We start from the raw sequence: 22,667 nt of genomic DNA, 5'->3' as shown, positions 1-22,667 counted from the left end.
TTCGATGCTTGTTTCCTGCGGGGGAACACGGCGGGTCTGTGTGCCACGCTGGAATGGTAGCGCTGTGCAGGGCGGCTGCTGTGTTCGCTTTGGATTACTCCTCACCCCCCACCCAATCCTGTGGCTTGTCATGTCTTTCACAAAGTTGTGCTGTGGACATTTATGTGTTTTTTGTGCAGAGGAGTTTTTCTGTTTCTTGTTCTCATGCTGTCCTACCATGGAAGCACAGCATGAGTAGAGGTCTCTTTTTTTCCTCTTGTACTTTCCCATTGTAGTCTATATTTCAGTGTTTTTCTGTAACGCTACCGATCTCTGACTTGTATCCCCATGTAATGTCTGTGTTGTGTCTGTAAGGTCAGGGGGTGGAGGGGGGGTCCCATTTCACTGCAGGGCAACCTGCATGTGGCGAATACAGCTTTGATTGATTGATTGATTGACACTGCAGACTTCTCCATCAACTCCCGACGCTGCCACCTACAGAAGTTCTCTGACGACTCTGCCATAGTTGGCCTCATCACAGGTGAGGACGACTCAGAGTACAGACAGTGGACTCTGGACTTTGTTGACTGGTGTCAGCAGAAGCACCTGCTGATCAACGCCGGGAAAACGAAGGAGTTCGTGGTGGACTTCCGGAGATGCAGACCCACCACACTGACACCGGTGAACATCCAGGGAGTGGACATTGAGATAGTGGACTCTTATAGGTACCTGGGTGTTCACCTGAATAATAAACTGGACTGGAGCCATAACACTGATGCTCTTTACAGGAAGGGTCAGAGCAGACTCTACCTGCTGAGGCGGCTGAGGTCATTTGGAGTCCAGGGAGCGCTTTTAAAGACCTTCTATGACTCTGTGGTGGCATCTGTCATTTTTTACAGTGTTGTATGTTGGAGCAGCAGTTTATCGGCAGCTGAGAGGAAGAGGTTGGATAAACTCATCAGGAAGGCCAGCTCTCTTCTGGGGTGCACCCTGGACCCAGTGCAGGTGGTGGGAGACAGAAGGACTCTGGCCAAAAGAACATCTCTGAGGGACAGAGTCTCCCACCCCATGCATGTAGATGTTGCTGAACTGCAGAGCTGCTTCAGTGACAGACTGCTGCATCCTAGATGCATGACGGAGCGTTTCCGCAGGTCCTTCCTCCCTGCAGCTGTCAGACTGTACAATCAGAACTGCTCCCAACAATCATAGATGTTTACATCTGCGCTGTATCTTGCACTATTTTATCAACCACTTCACACGACAACCTGGGTTTGCCTCTTATCTGTATTTAATTTTATTTAATTTAACAACAGTATGGTACTGAGTTTTTGGTAACCATTGTCCTTCATGTAAATATGTAAAAGTTGTGTATGTTTCTGTTCTGTGTCTTGTGTACTGTTTGTTTGTATATGTGTCTTTCTTACTGCTGTTACACCAAAATTTCCCCTTGTGGGACAATTAAAGGATTATTCTATCTTCTATCTATCATCTGCTCTTATATAACTATCTTTAGCTTACAGCTTTAAGTGTTTAAGATATGTGCTAACTAAAAATAAAGACAAGATGATATTTTATTAAATTTTAATGACATTTGCAGATTGTTTCGGTGGAGTTTAATTAACTCAGCCGTCTGCTCCTTGCTATCTAAAATATAACAGGACACCGGAGTAAATTCTCGAGCATCTCACACTTCTGATATTCAGTTGTCTGCTTGATGTTTATTCAGCTGTGTAAAAACTATAACTTTGATCTCAGCCAAACCGATTGTTAGATTTGTATTACTGATTGTCATTTATGCTTAGAAATATCTACTCATATATGCTTAGAGTTTTATAACCAATGTCATGTTGGTAGAGGGTTGATCCTTAGTTGTCTGCCAAGACTTTTATGTGCATTCCAGAGTGTTCTGGCATTCACACCCACACCCTGGGAGCATGGGAGAGGTCGTACCTTATTTTATTGTTTTATGGTAGGATAAACGTAGCTATGTCAGTTTTAGGCTAAGTGCCTTTTGTTTAGATGAACTGCTGGACTTCCAGACCAGCAGGTTTAGGGAAGTCACGCACACACACACACACACACACACACACACACACACACACGGTATTCTTTGTCCACATGTATACCTATATGAAACGTCATATGTTAATGAACCTATGCATATTCATGTAACCACAATAAAAGGAGTGCTATGGGGAACCTGGCTGAGAGTTTGACGGAGGTCAAGTGGTGGAACGACACTTGGCTCCAGGCAGGTCTCCCTCATGCATGAGTAACACAAAGAACTTTGCCTACTTGTGTCTTGATTTTGCTGTGTAGTATATTGTCTTGAACGTTCCAGCGAATAGGTTTAAGCAAAAAACCTATCACCGATTTACTCAGGAACAAATAAAAAAATTTAAAAGGCCAAACAATAACATTTTTACGTTATCTAAGTGACTTATATATGATGTTTAACCTGAGTAGCGAAAGACAGCGGTGGGTTTGAAGACGATTTGCCGGGAGTCCGGTGTTCTCACCGACTCTAGCGAGCCTTGCCCCCGGCTAGCTATCGAGCTAGTGGGTAACAGACGTCTCCGAAAACGTCGGAGCGCTTTTGAAAATATGTGGTGTCTTGATAAACTGAGCAGATATTTGAAGTTTACACAGCTACATTCTCGCCTGAAAATATGTTAAACGTTTATTTTGTGACCCAGAAAGAATAATAAGAGTAATATTAAAATTAACTAGCTGCCGCCATTGTTGGAAACTGAGCTGGGCTGCGCTATGAATTCTGGGACAGAGCTGCTTCTTCTTCTTCGGGGTTTAACGGCAGCTGGCATCCTTGTACATGCAGTGCTGCCATCTTCTGTTTCAGTCCGTTAGTACACTCTTAAATCCTACTACTTATTCCTGCGTCTTTTGGGATCTTACAAAGCTTCAAACGACGAGTTGACTATTAAATTAGCCGTCGACGATCAAAATCGTCGACGTAATCGTGACTAGTCGACTAATCGCGGCAGCCCTAATGCACATATAAAACAAATGTGTAAGACTGCTTTCTTCCATTTGTGCAACATCTCTAAAATATCCGGTCTCATTTATTACTTTCATTCAAACTGTTACAGAGAACACGTGAAAATCAAAGATGTTGTCAGCAATGAGCTGCATGCAGTGTTACAGACGTGTACATGATCCACAAGTGTAAGATCAAGTCACATTACCCTGCATGTTATATCTGTATAACTATGCACGTGACACATATAGAATCTTGAAATTTACAAATGAATGCAGTGATCTGTGTGTAACTTTTGGCGGACTCACACATGCACACAATCCACACACACCTACAAAGCAATCTGACCACACATAGAACTAAATTACAAACATGTACATCCAAACCCTGGATAAAGACTGATCACAGTTTATTACATTAAGCGTCACAAATCTGACCATTTCCTCTTTCAATAGCTTCTTGTGCTCACAATGTTTAAAACTACTTGTTACTTTCTGTTTCTTTGTTTTACGTGTGGTCCAATTTCTTGCTCCTTATTCAAGTCTCTTATGTGTTAATCACTCTTGTAATACAGATACAGTAGAGTGCCCACAAATAGTATGAAAACATGGTTGTTAAGGCAAATTGTTGAATGTTGTCATTGTGTTTCTTAAATTTGTAAAGTCTTAATTCAAACTATAGGATCAAAGACATTGCTTTGATCCTGACCACCTCTCCAACCACTCTGTGCTGGGGGAGGTTTTATTGTAGATACATCCTATCTGGAAGATCTGTTTCTTGTGTTGTAAGCTTCCTGCTTTTATGATCCTTTTGGTGAGCAGGAGGTCACACACACACACACACACACACGTTCTTGCACATGAATAGACATGCATACACGTGCACACCCATACACACAGTGCCTTGTCTTCGTAACCAAGGGGGGTTCTATGGTGGGAGGTGCTTGTGTTGTATTGTGTAAACTGTAACTGTCATGGGAATAAATAGCTGCGAGGAGAGCTGCTCTTTGAAGGATTTGGGTTAGAGACAGGTGAGGAGCATTATGCTCCACCGCCTGGTTCTGACCAAAGCTTTCCTTGTTAGCGAGTAAAAGACCGCTTAGAGATATTCTGTCTTGGTTTTCGTTCTTCACGAGGAGTACGTCTCTAGACTAGCGGAGCCTGTGGAAGCACAGACTCAACAATGGTTGTATTTTTCTCTTTAAGTAACGACTAGTCAAGTTAACGAAAAAATGTGAGATTAGTTTTTTCAAATTAGCGCACCAAATCGCTACCTTATCGTGGTGGAGGGGTTTGTATGTCCCAGGGATCCCAGGGTCTTTGTTGTTCGGATCTCCCATGGCAAATTGGTGCTGGGTGAGGGCCCAGACAAAGAGCAATTCAAAAGACCCCTACGAGTGTACAATCAAGGGAAGAGTTCACCCGGCCCAGATTGGGTTACCAGGGTCCCCTTGAAGCCAAGCCCAGGGAAGGTGCCCGAGTGCAGGCGTCTGGTGGCCAGCCCTTAGTTCATTGGGGCCCGACATTGGCCCACCCTCCTGCAGGCCCACCACCTGCAGGAGGCGCCGTAGGTGTCGCATGCAATGCGTGCTGGACGACAGCCAGAAGAAGAGAGCCTAAGAGTCCCTAAGTTTTCTAAGAAAACTAATAACCAATTCCAATATTCTTCTCTCGTTTGTGTAACTGGGTCATCTTTGTGTCTTTTATGTTTTACATCACATTTATGCAGAAATATATATTTTTTAAATCATAATAAAGTGCTCACAAAATGTCAAACACCCATAAATGAGTTAGCAGCTCTCTTACATGGCCAGCTGGGGTCCATGACTGAAGAACATTGTTGCTGCAGGTTCATGACTGAAGCCTGGAGGTCTGTCTCTGGACCAGTCACTCCTCACAGACACACAGCTGGATACTGGAGACTGTGACCTCTGACCTCTGCAAACACACATATGTTACATTCATAACACATCAGTCCCTAAAACTCTAAAATATTGAGCTTCAGACTCTGCTGTATGTAATCAAAGTGATGTTTATTTTGTGTTGCAAATGAGTAAATTTAAATATAGTTTTAGTTGAATATGAGAAAATATTTTTGTCATGTTATGTCCTAAGTTGAAGGCATTGTATAAGTTTTTGTTCAAATTTAGATCAAATGATGAGGAAAGGATTAAGACGTCAACCTGTGGGCGTAGGGCTAAATGAGGATATACTTCTGCCTGCTCCGTTTCAAACAACTGAATGGAATGATATTATGCATATTATGCAACAACCTTTGAACTCTGAGTCAGCAGATCTCTTACATGTTCAGCTGAGCTCCATGATTGAAGAACATTGTTGCTGCAGGTTCATGACTGAAGTCTGGAGGTCTGTCTCTGGACCAGTCACTCCTCACAGACACAGAGCTGGATGCTGGAGACTGTGACCTCTGACCTCTGCAAACACAAACACATCACATTCATATGACATGAATTACTGATTAATCTCTGTTTAAAATCTTTTAAGCAGCTGCAAACACACAAACTGGATAATGTGATGGTTTCTGTCAGTAATAGTTGTCTCAGATTAGAGTACAGACGGCTGCAGAGACGTTCACAGCAGCAGAGAAGAAATCATTACCTTGGATTGCATTAATACTAGGATTAATACTAGCATTATCGTACCCAGACCACCATTAGGAATCATTTATGATGTCACTGGCAGAACACATTTATAGAAACAACCTTTGAACTCTGAGTCAGCAGCTCTCTTACATGGTCAGCTGAGCTCCATGATTGAAGAACATTGTTGCTGCAGGTTCATGACTGAAGTGTGGAGGTCTGTCTCTGGACCAGTCACTCCTCACAGACACACAGCTGGATACTGGAGACTGTGACCTCTGACCCCTGCAAACACAAACATCAATAACTGATCAGTTCTCTCTGACAGCCATATGATCAGCTGATCCCTCTGTGATATTGTGTCTGCCTCATAATGCTGACAGGTCAGCCAATCATCAGCCAGTTTTTTCTGTCTCTGAATGAACTCAGTTTGTTCTCAGCTCTTCTCTCTGATTCTGCTGCACTGACTTCACTTAAACTTACAGAGTTCAGATCTTAGCAAGAAAACAAGTCAATAAAAATCAAACTCAGATCAAACAGTTTGAACCAATCACAGATCAATGATTCTGTCATGGTTATGTTGAAATGACTAATAAAGTTAGTAGTGTTCTTACATTGTTGCTGCAGGTCCATGACTGAAGCCTGGAGGTCTGTCTCTGGACCAGTCACTCCTCACAGACGCACAGCTGGATACTAGAGACTGTGACCTCTGACCTCTGCAAACACAAACAGATTACATTCATATCACATCAATTACTGATAAAGTATACCACAAAAGCCACAAAAGCAGCACAGTACTGCTCATTTACCACTGCATTCAAAATGTCTTTTAAGGAGACTACTTTGTAGGAGTTTACATACAGTTTTTGTTGTCATGACAACATGTATAATGCAAAGTGCATACTCAAAATAAATAAAACCCTTTTTAAAAAAACAACTTTTACTTTGAATGTGAACAGTCTGGGTCTCCGGTTGTGTCAGGCTTGTCTGAGTTTCATTGTACACTTTGTACGATGAAACAAGCTGATACGTCGTTGTTCTGAGTTTCATTGCACGTCTTTGTCCAAAATGACAGACGGAGGGCAAAGTAGATGCATTTGCATCAGTAGGAATATAAAACCAAAACTAGCATCATCATACACAGACCACTGTTAGGAATAAGTTATGATGTCAGTGGTAGAATTACAGTTAGCAGATCTCTTACATGGTCAGCTGGGGCCCATGATTGAAGAACATTGTTGCTGCAGGTTCATGACTGAAGACTGGAGGTTTGTCTCTGGACCAATCACTCCTCACAGACACACAGCTGGATACTGGAGACTGTGACCTCTGACCTCTGCAAACACAAACAGATTACATTCATAACATATCAACTACTGATAGATTTTCTGGTTAAAATCTTTTAAGTAGCTGTAAACACACACACTACATAATGTTATGGCTTCTGTCAGTGATAGTTATCTCAGAGTACAGAATTTCAAGGTGACCAGCAGCTGCAGAGACATTCACAGCAACACAGACAAAAATCATTACCTGGGATTGTGCCAAAACTAACATTATCATACACGGACCACCATTACAAATAATTTATGATGTCACTGGCATGTGTATAGGAATTTCTTTTACTTAGGTATTAATCACATTATTTTATTGTATTAACATGTCTGACACTCATACTGCAAGACAAATGGTGGGGGTCTAGTAAGGAAGCAGACAACTCCACAGGACCAGTCTTTTGTCTCTTCGAGGACTCTGGGAAGTAGCAAGGGAGTGTGAACCTTAAGGTGTGAAACAGCTGTGTACTGCCTTTTGTTCCTGAAGAAGGTATTTAACTGAGAGCCATGCTAGGCTCAGAGAGACTCTGCTGACCCTGCCCCGTGGTCATGTAGGCTCTCCATCAAGCTTGGTTGTATGTTCTTTGTGTGTTTGGATTAAAGAATGTTAGCTACCGCTCACCGCTCGTCTGCAGGCTTTATTTAAATAGAAAACTTCCACAACACATGACATACATGTATACAAATAACCTTTGAACTTTCAGTTAGCAGATCTCTTACATGGTCAGCTGGGGCCCATGATTGAAGAACATTGTTGGTCCAGGTTCATCACTGAAGCCTGGAGGTCTGTCTTTGGACCAGTCACTCCTCACAGACACACAGTAAGCATCGAAGGTGTTTGGAGGACGGGGGTAACTACATATCAGTGTCTGAGTACATGTTTATGTGTGAATGTGTGCGTCTGTCCTGTATCCAACTCATGAGAGTCTGCCCTTTCACTCGGTTTTCACCAAAAGTCAACAATTTCCCAGCTGAGAGCCCTTCTTGTTGAGAAGAGGGTGTCAGTTGCATTTAGAGACCAGTTGATTAAATCCATAATTCCTTGGTTTTTAGAGAACGAGATGGAGAGAGTCTCTGAGTGTTAGACAAGACTAGACAAAAGACAGGAGCAGCCAAACAGGACGGTAAGATGGAGAGGGGAGAAAGATGGGCTGCCTCTGCCAAGTGCCAACCAAGAAAGAAAACGTTTGGCTTCAATGACATACGATCGTTTAGGTGGAAACTTTTCTCACACTTGGTTCATATTTTAAAGAATGATCCCACTAAAAAATATATATATTATTAGTGTTAGTCAATGTTGCAGGAGGACACAACTGAACTAAAAAAAACACTTTGGTCAGGTCCAAAGAAATAAAGTCGTTATTTATACAACAACAACAAATCCCTCCAAAAGTACTTCTATACATTATCTCTTTTTTTTTGTATAGAAAGAAACTTAAATCCTAAATTGTTGGGACACAACCCCAAGGCTCGTGTGTGGACCACATGTGTGATTTTCACAACCACCAACCCCATATGGTACAAACTGCTGTTTAGGTGACTCTCTACACTGTGTGTGTAACAGGAAAGAGCAAGAGAAATATTTATGGTCATGGAGCTGGTAATGAGGGTCAGATTAATTAGCTGCTTAAAACAGATCTCCAAAAGTTGATTCTGTTCATCTGGACGTAGCGTTTTGTGGGAGAAACGTTTCATCACTCATCCAAGTGACTTCTTCAGTCTCAGCTGACTGCAGGTTTCCCCAATCTTATAAAGACTGGGGAAACCTGCAGTCCAGATGAACAGAATCAACTTTTGGAGATTTACTTACCTGGATAATTGAGCATGCATCAAGACTGCTTAAAACAGAGATTTTCCAATATTTTCCAATATGCTTAGTGGCTTACCATGTTGTTATATGGTATGGGGTTCCACAGGGTTCAGTGCTAGGGCCAATTCTGTTTACATTATACATGCTTCCCTTAGGCAGTATCATTAGAAGAAATTTTCACTGCGATGCAGATGACACCCAGCTCTATCTGTCCATGAAGCCAGATAACACACACCAATGAGTTAAACTGCAGGAATGTCTTAAAGATATAAAGACCTGGATGGCCGCTAACTTTCTGCTTCTTTATTCAGATAAAACTGAGGTTATTGTACTCGGCCCTCAAAATCTTAGAAATATGGTATCCAACCAGATTCTTACTTTGGATGACATTACCTTGGCCTCCAGTAACACTGTGAGGAACCTTGGAGTCATTTTTGGCCAGGACATGTCCTTCAATGCACATTAGGGCTGCCACAAACGATTATTTATCATCATTATGATCATTTACCATTTTGATAGTCGACTAGTCACCGATTATTTTTGCGATTAGTCGACTAATCAGACCATGCATCCATTAGACGTAAAACGTACAGCTTATTGCATCAGCATGCATCTGTTACTTCCGTTACTTCTGGCGCTGCTCCGAGCTGGCAGCCAGTATCAGCAGCTCCGACCTGACCGAGTCCTTTTTTTCCTCTTTTTTTGTTGTTATTGTGTTCTTGTTCTGTTTTTTTTTTTTTATTGTGGACTGTACTACTCCACAATGGAGCTAAGAATTCTATGGACAATCGTGTTTCTTATAACATTATTTATGGCATCTGTGTCCAGAGAGCGCATGGAGGTCCGACCTCCCATAGTTTACAGCAGGGATCAGCTGTTAGCCTTGGGACCTCCGCTGCCCTGCCTACCGCCGAGTGAGCCAACATCCCCCGCAAGGTGAGGAGGAAGAGACGCGGCACTCGGGCCGGGATCGAGCGTCGCAGTAAAGTTAGGAGGTACCGGTCAGCGATTCCATCTGTTATTATGGGGAATGTGAGATCTCTCCCCAATAAAGTAGACGAGCTGGCGGCTCTTGCTCGACATCAGAGGAGCTACAGGGAGTGCAGCCTGATGTACTTCACTGAGTCGTGGCTAACAGCGCTAACTCCGGACTCACACGTAAACATGGATGGTTTTCATCTGATCCGGGCCGACAGAACAACGGGAGTGGTCAGAAGAGAGGAGGGGGTTTGGCTGTGTTTGTGAACGATAGATGGTGTAACTCTGGGCATTTATCTATCAAAGAGACGCTATGCTGTAAGGACATTGAACTGCTAGCAGTTAGCATGAGACTGTACTATCTCCTGCGAGAGTTTACATATGTGATTATGATAGCTGTGTATGTCCCACCCTCTGCTAACGCTGCAGCAGCCTGTGAGGTCCTGCACACTGTAACCAGCAGACTCAAAACACAGGACCCTCAGGCCCTTTTCCTGATCTCTGGGGACTTTAATCACCTCTCCTTGTCCTCCACTCTCCCCACCTTCACTCAGTAGGTCACCTGCTACACCAGACACAATAAAACATTGGACTTATTGTATGCTAACACCAAGGAGGCATACAGCTCATCACCTCTCCCTCCACTGGGGGGCTCAGATCGCAACCTGGTTCATCTCCAGCCTGTGTATAAACCTGTAGTACACAGAGAACCAGTTGTGAAACGCAGTTAGGAAATGGTCGGCAGAGACTGAAGAGGCCCTGAGAGACTGTTTCCGTTCTACTGTGTGGGACAACCTCTGCAGCCCCCGGGAGGATAACCTCAACAGCATCACAGACTGCATTACAGATTACATGAACTTCTATGTGGACAACACCGTACCCATCAAAAAGGTACGAAGAAGCTGAAATGGAAGATAAGGCAGGGAAAGGAAAACTACAGGAGGAAGATGGAAGAGCAGCTGCAACAGGACAACATCAGAGGGGTTTGGAACAGCCTGAAGACAATCTCAGGACAAAAACCAACCCCCCAGGCTGCAGGAGACTTTTGGTGGGTGAATGACCTAAATAAATATTTTAATAGGTTTGATCAACCACCCACCCCTCTCCCAGCATCGTCCCCCCTGCTGCAATCTCCCTCATCTTCAGGGACTGCCTGTCTTTCATCACAGGACTTCATACCTCTCAGCTCCCAGCCATCACACCCACCCCCGGCTTCTGTGGACTTCAACATACACCCCCCTCCCCCGAAATCCCCTCTCTCCATCTCAACACTTCAAGTGAAGTACAAGCTTCACAAGATCAAGGTGCGGAAGGCTGCAGGTCCAGATGGCATCAGCTCCAGGCTCCTGAGGTGCTGCGCAGATGAACTGTGTGGCATCCTAGGATATCTGTTCAACCTGAGCTTGTCACTGGGGAAAGTACCACAGCTGTGGAAGACCTCCTGTGTGGTACCGGTACCAAAGACCTCCCATCCCAAGGACCTCAGCAGCTACAGGCCGGTAGCCCTGACATCACATCTGATGAAGACCCTCGAGAGGTTGGTTCTAAACCACCTGCACTCCCTGGTGAGGTCTTCATTGGATCCGCTACAGTTTGCTTACCAGTCTGGCATTGGGGTGGAGGACGCCATCATCTACTTCCTGCAACGAGCTCTGACTCACCTGGAGAAGCCTGGAAGCACTGTGAGGATCATGTTCTTTGATTTCTCCAGTGCTTTCAACACCATCCAGCCACGACTTCAGAAGGACAAGCTGGAGCTATCGGGAGTGGACCACCACATGTCCCAGTGGATACTGGACTACCTCACAGGCTGCTCACAGTATGTGAGGACACAGGGCTGTGTCTCTGATACGCTGGTCTGCAGTTCGGGGGCCCCACAGAGAACTGTGCTGGCACCGTTCCTCTTCACCCTCTACACTACACTCTTCTCGTTTGGCTCTCAGCGAAGGCGGTCACACTTTTCTCCTCTCCTCCTTCCCCTTATCTTCCCTGCTTAGCCTCTTGTGTCCTTGTCCTGTCTCGTGTGTATTACTTTCCCTGGAAAAGTCTCTCACATGTCGTTCTCTAAAACCTAAAAGAGAATTATGGATTTGATCAACTGGTCTCTGAATGCTATTGACACCCTTTTCTCAACGAGGAGTCTGGGCTCGGGAGAGCCCGAGTGCCCTGGAGGGACTTTGCCGGATACACGATTGACGGGTGGCAGAAATGGAGGATCATGTGCCTGGCGGGACTGTTGATTGAGGACGCTGAAGATATCTACCTATTCGGAACCATGATAACAGGGTTCTTGCTGATCTGAGCTGGCTTGGCCCTGGCTTATCGGAGAATTAAGAGAGCGGAACCGGCTGTTCAAACCCCCCCAAGGCTGCCCGCTGGAATTGAAATGATGGGACGAGGCGCAACTTCTCACAACGAAAGCACCATGGTTAAGACCTTGGAGACACTTACAGCTGCGGTGAAGACTCAAAATAACACTATCGAGCGTATATTGGGATACATCAAGGAGAGGCCTGCTCAAAATGACACCTTTGAGCGAAAGCTGGATCACATCGCAGAACGGCTCACTGCAGTTGTGGGGTCTCAGAATCAAAAGAATGACAACACCACGGAACAGAAGTTTGATACCATCATGGGGAGGCTCGCGGTTCTCCAACGGGAGATTGAGAGACCAGTGTCGGAGTGTTAAAGAACAGCTTTGAAATTCTCCTGAGCTGCTCGCATAAAAGAAAAATCAACAACATAAACATGCGGATACCTCAGCGCCAGCTGCGGGCTCAAGGCTGGAGCCAAACAAAAACTCCCAGATAACGACTGTGTGATGACTATTCTTCCCATCCCATGCAAGGCCACCTGGGTTGGCTGGCAGACTGTTTACTTAGCCTGATAGGGCGGAGGACACTGTCTCAGCTGAACTCTGGACACGCACACACATACACTTACACTGATAAGCACGCACTCATCCCCCTCCCTTTCCAAACGCCTTCGATGCTTGTTTCTTGTGGGGGAACACGGCGGGTCTGTGTGCCGCGCTGGAATGGTAGCGCTGTGCAGGGCGGCTGCTGTGTTTGCTTCGGATTACTCCTCACCCCCCACCCAATCCTGTGGCTTGTCATGTCTTTCACAAAGTTGTGCTGTGGACATTTATGTGCTTTTTGTGCAGAGGAGTTTTTTTGTTTCCTGTTCTCATGCTGTCCTACCATGGAAGTACAGCATGAGTAGAGGTCTCTTTTTTTCCTCTTGTACTTTCCCATTGTTGTGTATATTTCAGTGTTTTTCTGTAACGCTACCGATCTCCGACTTGTATCCCCATGTAATTTCTGTGTTGTGTCTGTAAGGTCGGGGGGGTCCCATTTGACTGCAGGGCAACCTGCATGTGGCGAATAAAGCTTTGATTGATTAATTGATTGATTGATTGATTGGCACTGCAGACTTCTCCATCAACTCCCGACGCTGCCACCTACAGAAGTTCTCTGACGACTCTGCCATAGTTGGCCTCATCACAGGTGAGGACGACTCAGAGTACAGACAGTGGACTCTGGACTTTGTTGACTGGTGTCAGCAGAAGCACCTGCTGATCAACGCCGGGAAAACGAAGGAGTTGGTGGTGGACTTCCGGAGACGCAGACCCACCACACTGACACCGGTGAACATCCAGTGAGTGGACATTGAGATAGTGGACTCTTATAGGTACCTGGGTGTTCACCTGAATAATAAACTGGACTGGAGCCACAACACTGATGCTCTTTACAGGAAGGGTCAGACTCTACCTGCTGAGGCGGCTGAGGTCATTTGGAGTACAGGGAGCGCTTTTAAAGACCTTCTATGACTCTGTGGTGGCATCTGTCATTTTTACAGTGTTGTATGTTGGAGCAGCAGTTTATCAGCAGCTGAGAGGAAGAGGTTGGATAAACTCAGCAGGAAGGCCAGCTCTGTTGTTGGATGCACCCTGGACCCAGTGCAGGTGGTGGGAGACAGAAGGACTCTGGCCAAAAGAACATCTCTGATGGACAGAGTCTCCCACCCCATGCATGTAAATGTTGCTGAACTGCAGAGCTGCTTCAGTGACAGACTGTTGCATCCTAGATGCATGAAGGAGCGTTTCCGCAGGTCCTTCCTCCCTGCAGCTGTCAGACTGTACAATCAAAACTGCTCCCAACAATCATAGATGTTTACATCTTAGTAAAACAAACTAAGATTTATTTTTAGAATTAATATTTTGTTTTTAAGTGGAATTGACAATTTAGTAGTCTGTTTCATTTGTCCTATTTTGAAACTTAAACGCTTTAGCGGCTGCCTTTTGTGTAGTTTGCAATATTTGCCTTTATTTATCTGAAAAAGTCTCATGTTCCTTAAGTACATCTACCCTGTTGAACTTATTATGGGAAATAAATATTTAAATCAAAACAAGCTGCTGATTATTTTACATTTTACTTGTGAGCAACGGCACATTTAAATCTTACAAATATAGTTATTTGGCTTATATCGTGATATATATCGTTATCGCCTGAAATGAAAAAAACATATCGTGATATGAAAAAATCTTATATCGCCCAGCTCTAGTTCAAACTATAGGATCAAAGACATTGCTTTGATCCTGACCACCTCTCCAGCCACTCTGTGCTGGGGGAGGTTTTATTGTACATACATCCTATCTGGAAGATCTGTTTCTTGTGTTGTAAGCTTCCTGCTTTTATGATCCTTTTGGTGAGCAGGAGGTCACACACACACACGTTCTTGCACATGCATAGACATGCATACACGTGCACACCCACACACACAGTGCCTTGTCTTCGTAACCAAGGGGGGTTCTACGGTGGGAGGTGCTTGTGTTGTATTGTGTAAACTGTAACTGTCATGGGAATAAATAGCTGTGAGGAGAGCTGCTCTTTGAAGGATTTGGGCTAGAGACAGGTGAGGAGCATTATGCTCCACCGCCTGGTTCTGACCAAAGCTTCCCTTGTTAGCGAGTAAAAGACCGCTTGAAGATATTCTGTCTTGGTTTTCGTTCTTCACGAGGAGTACGTCTCTAGACTAGCGGAGCCTGTGGAAGCACAGATTCAACAGTGGTTGTATTTTTCTCTTTAAGTAACGACTAGTCAAGTTAACGAAAAAATGTGAGATTAGTTTTTTCAAATTAGCGCACCAAATCGCTACCTTATCGGGGTGGAGGGGTTTGTATGTCCCAGGGATCCCAGGGTCCTTGTTGTTCGGATCTCCCATGGCAAATTGGTGCTGGGTGAGGGCCCAGACAAAGAGCAATTCAAAAGACCCCTACGAGTGTACAATCAAGGGAAGAGTTCACCCGGCCCAGATTGGGTTACCAGGGTCCCCTTGAAGCCAAGCCCAGGGAAGGTGCCCGAGTGCAGGCGTCTGGTGGCCAGCCCTTAGTTAATTGGGGCCCGACATTTGCCCACCCTCCTGCAGGCCCACCACCCGCAGGAGGCACCGTAGGTGTCGCATGCAATGCGTGCTGGACGGCGGCCAGGAGAAGAGAGCCTAAGAGTCCCTAAGTTTTCTAAGAAAACTAATAACCAATTCCAATATTCTTCTCTCGTTTGTGTAACTGGATCATCTTTGTGTCCTTTATGTTTTACATCACATTTATGCAGAAATATATATTTTTAAATCATAATAAAGTGCTCACAAAATGTCAAACACCCATAAATGAGTTAGCAGCTCTCTTACATGGTCAGCTGGGGTCCATGACTGAAGAACATTGTTGCTGCAGGTTCATTACTGAAGCCTGGAGGTCTGTCTCTGGACCAGTCACTCCTCACAGACACACAGCTGGGTACTGGAGACTGTGACCTCTGACCTCTGCAAACACACATATGTTACATTCATAACACATCAGTCCCTAAAACTCTAAAATATTGAGCTTCAGACTCTGCTGTATGTAATCAAAGTGATGTTTATTTTGTGTTGCAAATTAGTAATTTTAAATATAGTTTTAGTTGAATATGAGAAAATATTTTTGTCATGTTATGTCCTAAGTTGAAGGCATTGTATAAGTTTTTGTTCAAATTTAGATCGAATGATGAGGAAAGGATTAAGACGTCAACCTGTGGGCGTAGGGCTAAATGAGGATATACTTCTGCCTGCTCCGTTTCAAACAACTGAATGGAATGATATTATGCATATTATGCAACAACCTTTGAACTCTGAGTCAGCAGCTCTCTTACATGGTCAGCTGAGCTCCATGATTGAAGAACATTGTTGCTGCAGGTTCATGACTGAAGTGTGGAGGTCTGTCTCTGGACCAGTCACTCCTCACAGACACACAGCTGGATACTGGAGACTGTGACCTCTGACCTCTGCAAACACAAACACAAACACATCACATTCATATGACATGAATTACTGATTAATCTCTGTTTAAAATCTTTTAAGCAGCTGCAAACACACAAACTGGATAATGTGATGGTTTCTGTCAGTAATAGTTGTCTCAGATTAGAGTACAGACGGCTGCAGAGACGTTCACAGCAGCAGAGAAGAAATCATTACCTTGGATTGCATTAATACTAGGATTAATACTAGCATTATCGTACCCAGACCACCATTAGGAATCATTTATGATGTCACTGGCAGAACACATTTATAGAAACAACCTTTGAACTCTGAGTCAGCAGCTCTCTTACATGGTCAGCTGAGCTCCATGATTGAAGAACATTGTTGCTGCAGGTTCATTACTGAAGCCTGGAGGTCTGTCTCTGGACCAGTCACTCCTCACAGACACACAGCTGGATACTGGAGACTGTGACCTCTGACCCCTGCAAACACAAACATCAATAACTGATCAGTTCTCTCTGACAGCCATATGATCAGCTGATCACTCTGTGATATTGTGTCTGCTTCATAACGCTGACAGGTCAGCCAATCATCAGCCAGTTTTTTCTGTCTCTGAATGAACTCAGTTTGTTCTCAGCTCTTCTCTCTGATTCTGCTGCACTGACTTCACTTAAACTTACAGAGTTCAGATCTTAGCAAGAAAACAAGTCAATAAAAATCAAACTCAGATCAAACAGTTTGAACCAATCACAGATCAATGATTCTGTCATGGTTCTGTTGAAATGACTAATAAAGTTAGTAGTGTTCTTACATTATTGCTGCAGGTCCATGACTGTAAGGTGGAGGTGTTTGTGTAACCCCATCACTCCTCACAGACACAGCTGGATGCTGCAGATGCTGCTCCGTCCTCTTCCTCCATCTTCTTGATGTCAGGGTGGAGTTAGTCTGAGAGGTAAACACACACACTCAGAGGTGCTGTTGTACTCGAAGCATCACACTGACGGCTTTCTAATGTTGGAGCTTTGGCCCTAAAGTCCAAACCAGTTATTTTAGAGGCTCAAAGTCTTTAAAAAACACCAAAACCATCACATTATTTAATAAGTACATGATCAGGTGGATGAAGGAACTCAGTGTGTTTGGGATCATCATCATGGTGAGGAGCCCACATGTTACGGCTCCTTTGGAGAGAAGCTGAGGATCACTGCAGGAAGTGAGCTCATGAAACCAAACTGCTGTTTGTGAGCAGGATGACTCTGTTATTGGACCTGCTCTGTGTTCTACATATGATCAATACTTCAAATATCTGTAAACATGTCATCTTATATTTGTTGCACTTGGTCACATCTGTCTTTAAAAACAGATTTTTAATGTCACTGAGAGTTATTTTCTACCTTTATTGATTTATTTTTGGAATAAATTAAATATAAAGGTGCCAAAAACTGCCTGCAGCTTCTGCTCTGTGACAGGAAACTACTGTCAGGCTCAAAATGACTTCAGATTATTCATCACAGAGTGTTTATAGATCACAGGACACGTTACAGTTTTACTGTCGATGTTTTAGTTTAAAAGAATGACGTGATAATGTCTTACTGTTAATCTGCGCGCTCATTGGCTAATATCCTGAGACTGAGAGGTGGTTATCCAATCAGCGTGCGGCCTCACACGGACATAAAACTCTTAAAGTTTGTTTCTGAAGGGATTTTCAGTTCAGACCTGATGTTTCTGCCTACAGCCTGTTTACCGATATAAACAATATCAGATATCAGAGCAACAGAAACCTCGGTGATCAGGACGCCGGGACTGAGAACAGGAAGTGGCTCAAACAGTTTAAAGTCCGCCTGAAATGAGTTTCTGTCGCCATTTTAGTTTTTTAAAAATGTCGTGATAAGGGTGGGTCTTACTGTGAACCTGCACGGCTTCTCCCAACATAAAGTAGTTTCCTTTAAAAAACCAAAGTTTGATTATTTTTGCCTCCACTGACGGAGCCTGTTGTTCCCGCCACAGAGACACAGTAATGTCAGAGCGGTGTTAACACTCACCTACCTCAGCACAGCTCTCACTCTCCTCCTGCTCTCTCAGCTAAACTCACTTCCTCTCTACTTACAGGAAACCCGCGCTCAGAGGATTAGTGATGGGATTTCCGGCTCTTTTTAGAGATCCGGCTCTTTCGGTTCGGCTCACTAAAAAGAGCCGGCTCTTTTGGCTCCGAACTGGCTCTTCAGGTTGTTTTGTTGCTTTAATTAATTTATCATTAACAATAATATAAAATTATGCACAAAAGGAATTACTAACGTAAGAAAAAGTGGTTTTATTTATATATGTTTATATATAAATATATGTGGTGGCCCCCAACACGTACAAATTCCAAAACACATTTCTAGCATGAACTGAACTTCCAAAGCAGAGCTACTAGATCACTTAAATTACACAATTGAAAACATGTGTGTATTGTTTGTGTATTTATACACAGGCACTCATATATATTCAAATAATTTTAAAAAAAAGTTCATTTACCTGTTACTACCACACACCAAATCCAGTCGTTGGTACCTGCTGGCTTGTGTAGCCACTAGGTTACAAAAGCTCAACACTGCGCCTAGCATCCTGGAGCACTTCTGTTGTTTTTTGTACGTGTTTTGAGTTTTTACGTGCTTCTGAGTTTTTACGTGCTTCGGAGTTTGTACGTGTTTTTACGTGCTTCGGAGTTTGTACGTGTTTTTACATGATTTGAAGTTTGTATGTGCTTTGTCTGTAGGGGCCACCGTAAATATACTTTTATTTATTCACTCCACATAAAATGTAATAAATAAATCATATAATACAAAAATCAACTATTCACATTTCAAATTTTAACTATTTAAATTTTCAGCTTTTTCCTTTTACAAATTTAAAGTGAAACAACACAAAACACTGCAAACCACAACACAAATTAAATATAAATTATAATATGAAAACAAAAAGAACATGCATATTCTCTGTCATATGGGTCTGCATGAATAAACTTTCTGAATCCTTTATCATCTGCAACCGAAAATAGTTGTGGATGATTACTATACCTTTCTAATGTGGCGTTGTTGTCCCTGGCTCTCTTTCTCTCTCTCTCCCTCCGACTCTGTTCCTGTGCTACTGAGTGTAACTACCGCCCCTCCCCCCTCTGCCCAGCGTAAAGCACAAGGCTCGTGTGCGGAGTGAAGCGGGAAAAAAGTGCGAGAGAGAGGCTGAGAGAAAGAAAAAAAACACACCACGTGACGGCTCGCGATAAGGAGCCGGCTTGCGTCGTTTGCGTCAAAGAGTCGGCTCTAAGAGCCATTTCGTTCGCGAACGACCCATCACTACAGAGGATCCGACCGGCCTCACGTTTCACCCACAGACACGAACAGCGTGGAATTATTTTATGTCATAAGAAGAAACATATTCATATTAACACTCGCCTGCCTTAGCTCCACCTTCCTCCTCCTGCTGCTCTGAGGATCAACACTTTCACTTTCACTGCTTCTCCCTAAACACAGAGGATGCTGGGACTTGTAGTTTTAAACTTTGTTTAGCCTTATTTAGTCCATCCAGGACACGGACTGCATTTTGGGACAGTTACTGACCCCACATCTGGGGCTCTTCTCAGCTCTTTCCGGGGGTGAGGTGCCCTTGTACCTCGGGCCTCTAGGACTGGGGTTTGGTCTGCTCTGACGCAACTGGCTGCTGGCAGGGCCTGCGGGCTCATTGTCGCAGCCCCCTGCGCCCTCTGTACCTTGGCTACTGGGCAGTGTTGGGGAGTAACGGAATACATATACCGCCGTTACGTATTTAAAATACAAAATATGAGTAACTGTATTCCGTTACAGTTACCGTGTAAAAAGGTGGTGTTTAGAATACAGTTACTTTGTTGAAATAAATGGATTACACGGCGGTACTTCCCTGTTTCATATTGTGGCGGGTCAGGACTGTTTGGGTTTTGTTTGACAGCTATGTTCTGTTGTTCCAGGCGGCAGCATTACGGTTGCCATGGTTACAGGGTGACGCTCTCTCTCTCTGCGTGTTTCCTGGGTGAGAGAGGCCTTTTCGTTGTTGTTGTGCTAAGCTAATAGGCAGAATGCTACAGGTATAGCTCTAAAGAATGTAGCATCATAGGCAGTGTAGTCCGTGCTGCAGGACCTTCAGTAACAGTAATAAATCACAGCAATAGTACATTCACGTAGTTGTAAACAGCATGTTAATATATTAAGTAATCCAAAGTATTCAGAATACGTTACTCTCATTGAGTAACGTAACGGAATACGTTACAGAATACATTTTGGGGCATGTATTCTGTAATCTGTAATGGAATACATTTTAAAAGTAACCTTCCCAACACTGCTACTGGGTGACACCAAATGACTCCTTCAAATTACAAACATATATGTTGTTTATTAATAACCAAATATTGTGCAAAAAAACAAAAATGCTCAGAAGTTTGCCAGAGAGATTTAAAGCTTAGAAATGTCATGATCTGTGTGCAGCAGGCAGGAATGGAGGACCTAATATGCAGACTCATGGAGGCAAAAGTGAACTCAAACTCAGGTTTATTGCTGGACATGAGGAAAACTAACTAAACTGAGGAACACCAACCAAACTAGACAGGCAAGGCAGGGGGACAGAACACACAGTGTGGTATGAGGAAGAACACGATGATGAGCAGAGGAAGACACTGACACTAAATACAAGAGAGGAACAGGCAGACCAGAAAATAACAGACATGAAACATAACTGGACAAGGAGACAAGGACACAGGGAAGGTGTCGTAACAAAACTAAAAACTACACATCAGGAAACCTTTACATGAGTCGTGGAGCAAGGAATACTAAAACTAAATAAACACAAAATAAAAACTATAGACACATATCATAACCAAAGCCACTGGGTCACCAGACCCAGGAAAACTAACACCAAAAAGCTGCCTGGTACAAGGAAAAGTCACTGCTTTATTGAGAGAGGAAGAGAAGGATGTTCAGGTTGTGTTTATGCATCCATCCGGCCCTGCTGCAGGTTTCATCTGGCTGACAAAGGAAGAGAACTGCTCAGAGTGATCAGAGTTATTGATGCACACAGAGAGTCACTGAAAATGTCTGAACTAAATACTCTTATATGGAGAAAATTCTAAGCTTTAATCTTTAATAGTTTTGAGATATTCATGTTCAAACATTCCTCAGATTTCAGTGTGCAAAAAATGGCCTGAAAGTGGCTCAGTGGACCATTTTATCTTCCAGAGTATTTAAAATATGAACGTTCACAGCAATCATCATATATGTTCAAACTTTGTATTATAACATTTCTGGAGAAATCAGAGATAGAAAATAAAAGTTCTTTTTTGAGATGGGATGACTTTTGTTTTGTCCTTTCACACTAAATAGTTGAACGACTGAACACTTTCACTTTGATTACCGTTCCCCATTTACAAGAAAACAGCTGAGATTTGGTGTGTGTGTGTGTGTGTGTGTGTTGTCAACCACCAGAAGTAGTGTATAGTGCTTTATCACACACATGCAGGCGCAAAGTTGACATAATTGATGTGTCATAGTTGGCACATCTGTTAGTCGACTAATCACATAATCAAATATTAAAAATGACTTAATTAATAAAATCATGTAGAGTTCATGAGCCTCTCCCTGTCTGATCATCTTCAACAAGGAGACATTTTCTCTTTTTTGTGTCGTTGTATTTCGCATTTGGACACTAGGGGGCGATAACATTTAAACAAGGCATTCATTGGGTGTGCCAACAGTGTGTAGCAGTGTCCTCTACAGGCCTCGAGGGCCGGTGTCCTGCAGGCTTTAGATAGGACCTTGATCCAACACAGCTGATTTAAATCACTAAATGACCTCCTCGACATATCTTATAGTTCTCCAGAAGCCTGGTAATGAACTAATCATTTGATTCAGGGGTGCTGACCCAGGGTGTTATCTAAAAACTGCAGGACACTGGCCCTTGAGGCCTGGAGTTCTCCACCCCTGCTCTACAGGTTTGTCAGCACTGACCTAGTTAGGCTGGGCTGTCTCTGTGTAAGTGAAACTGAAACTCAATGTTTGTACTAAAGGCCCGGTAGTTCTGGTTTTATTTAGTGATGGTGAGATGAAGCCTCATGATGAACTGAAGCTTTCCACCCAATTGGTCGACTCATGGTTCGAAGCATTGTGATGATTCATTTGCTCTACTGCGCCATCAAGTGGACAATTCAAGTGAAGGCTCTGTGATTATAATGATGTGTAAACCTCTAAACTGAATAAATAAATTGTTTTCTTGGTTATTTATCCTGAATATTGTCTCAGTATGTGTGATACAAAAGAGAAAGTGGAAACTATCAGCACAGAGTTTTGGTATGTTTGTGTAACTGTTAGCCTCAGACAGTCAGTCAATAGTATAATTCAGATCATAGATCAGTACATTTGCATATTTTTATAACTATAAAAAGAAAGCTGACACTTTCGAGACTTTATCTAATGTGTAAGCATCACAGCAGATGTCTTAGATTAGAATCAGTGAGCTGTCGGCTTTCAACCCCGACCGTCTGTGCTGTCTGGTGAGAAAGGCGACATCTCACTGATTCTGATGCGTCGGCGCTTTGTGTTTTTGCACGTCTGCACGTCTTTGTGCAGAATTGGTGTACCTGCTCTCATTTGCTGTTTTAGCTGTTTGGTGGTGGTTGAAATG

The 22,667-nt window shown here is 43.5% G+C and overlaps 1 protein-coding gene across 1 annotated transcript; it reads right to left on the bottom strand.

The window, feature by feature from the left end:
* Positions 1-6,773: 6,773 nt before the first annotated feature.
* Positions 6,774-19,704, bottom strand: LOC148096453 (uncharacterized). Its single transcript, XM_087836400.1, has 5 exons — positions 19,583-19,704; positions 16,337-16,468; positions 15,881-16,012; positions 15,384-15,515; positions 6,774-6,909 (listed from the first exon to the last, which is right to left on the bottom strand). The coding sequence occupies exons 1-5, from the start codon at positions 19,702-19,704 to the stop codon at positions 6,774-6,776; spliced, it is 654 nt and encodes a 217-aa protein (XP_087692526.1).
* Positions 19,705-22,667: the final 2,963 nt, after the last annotated feature.

The sequence above is a fragment of the Neolamprologus brichardi genome, chromosome 23, assembly GCF_056152115.1.
Source record: "Neolamprologus brichardi isolate AB-2024 chromosome 23, ASM5615211v1, whole genome shotgun sequence".
In the NCBI taxonomy this organism is placed as follows: Eukaryota; Metazoa; Chordata; class Actinopteri; order Cichliformes; family Cichlidae; genus Neolamprologus; species Neolamprologus brichardi.
The sequence above is the reverse complement of the archived record's forward strand: the minus strand, read 5'-3'. Positions and strand labels throughout refer to the sequence as shown.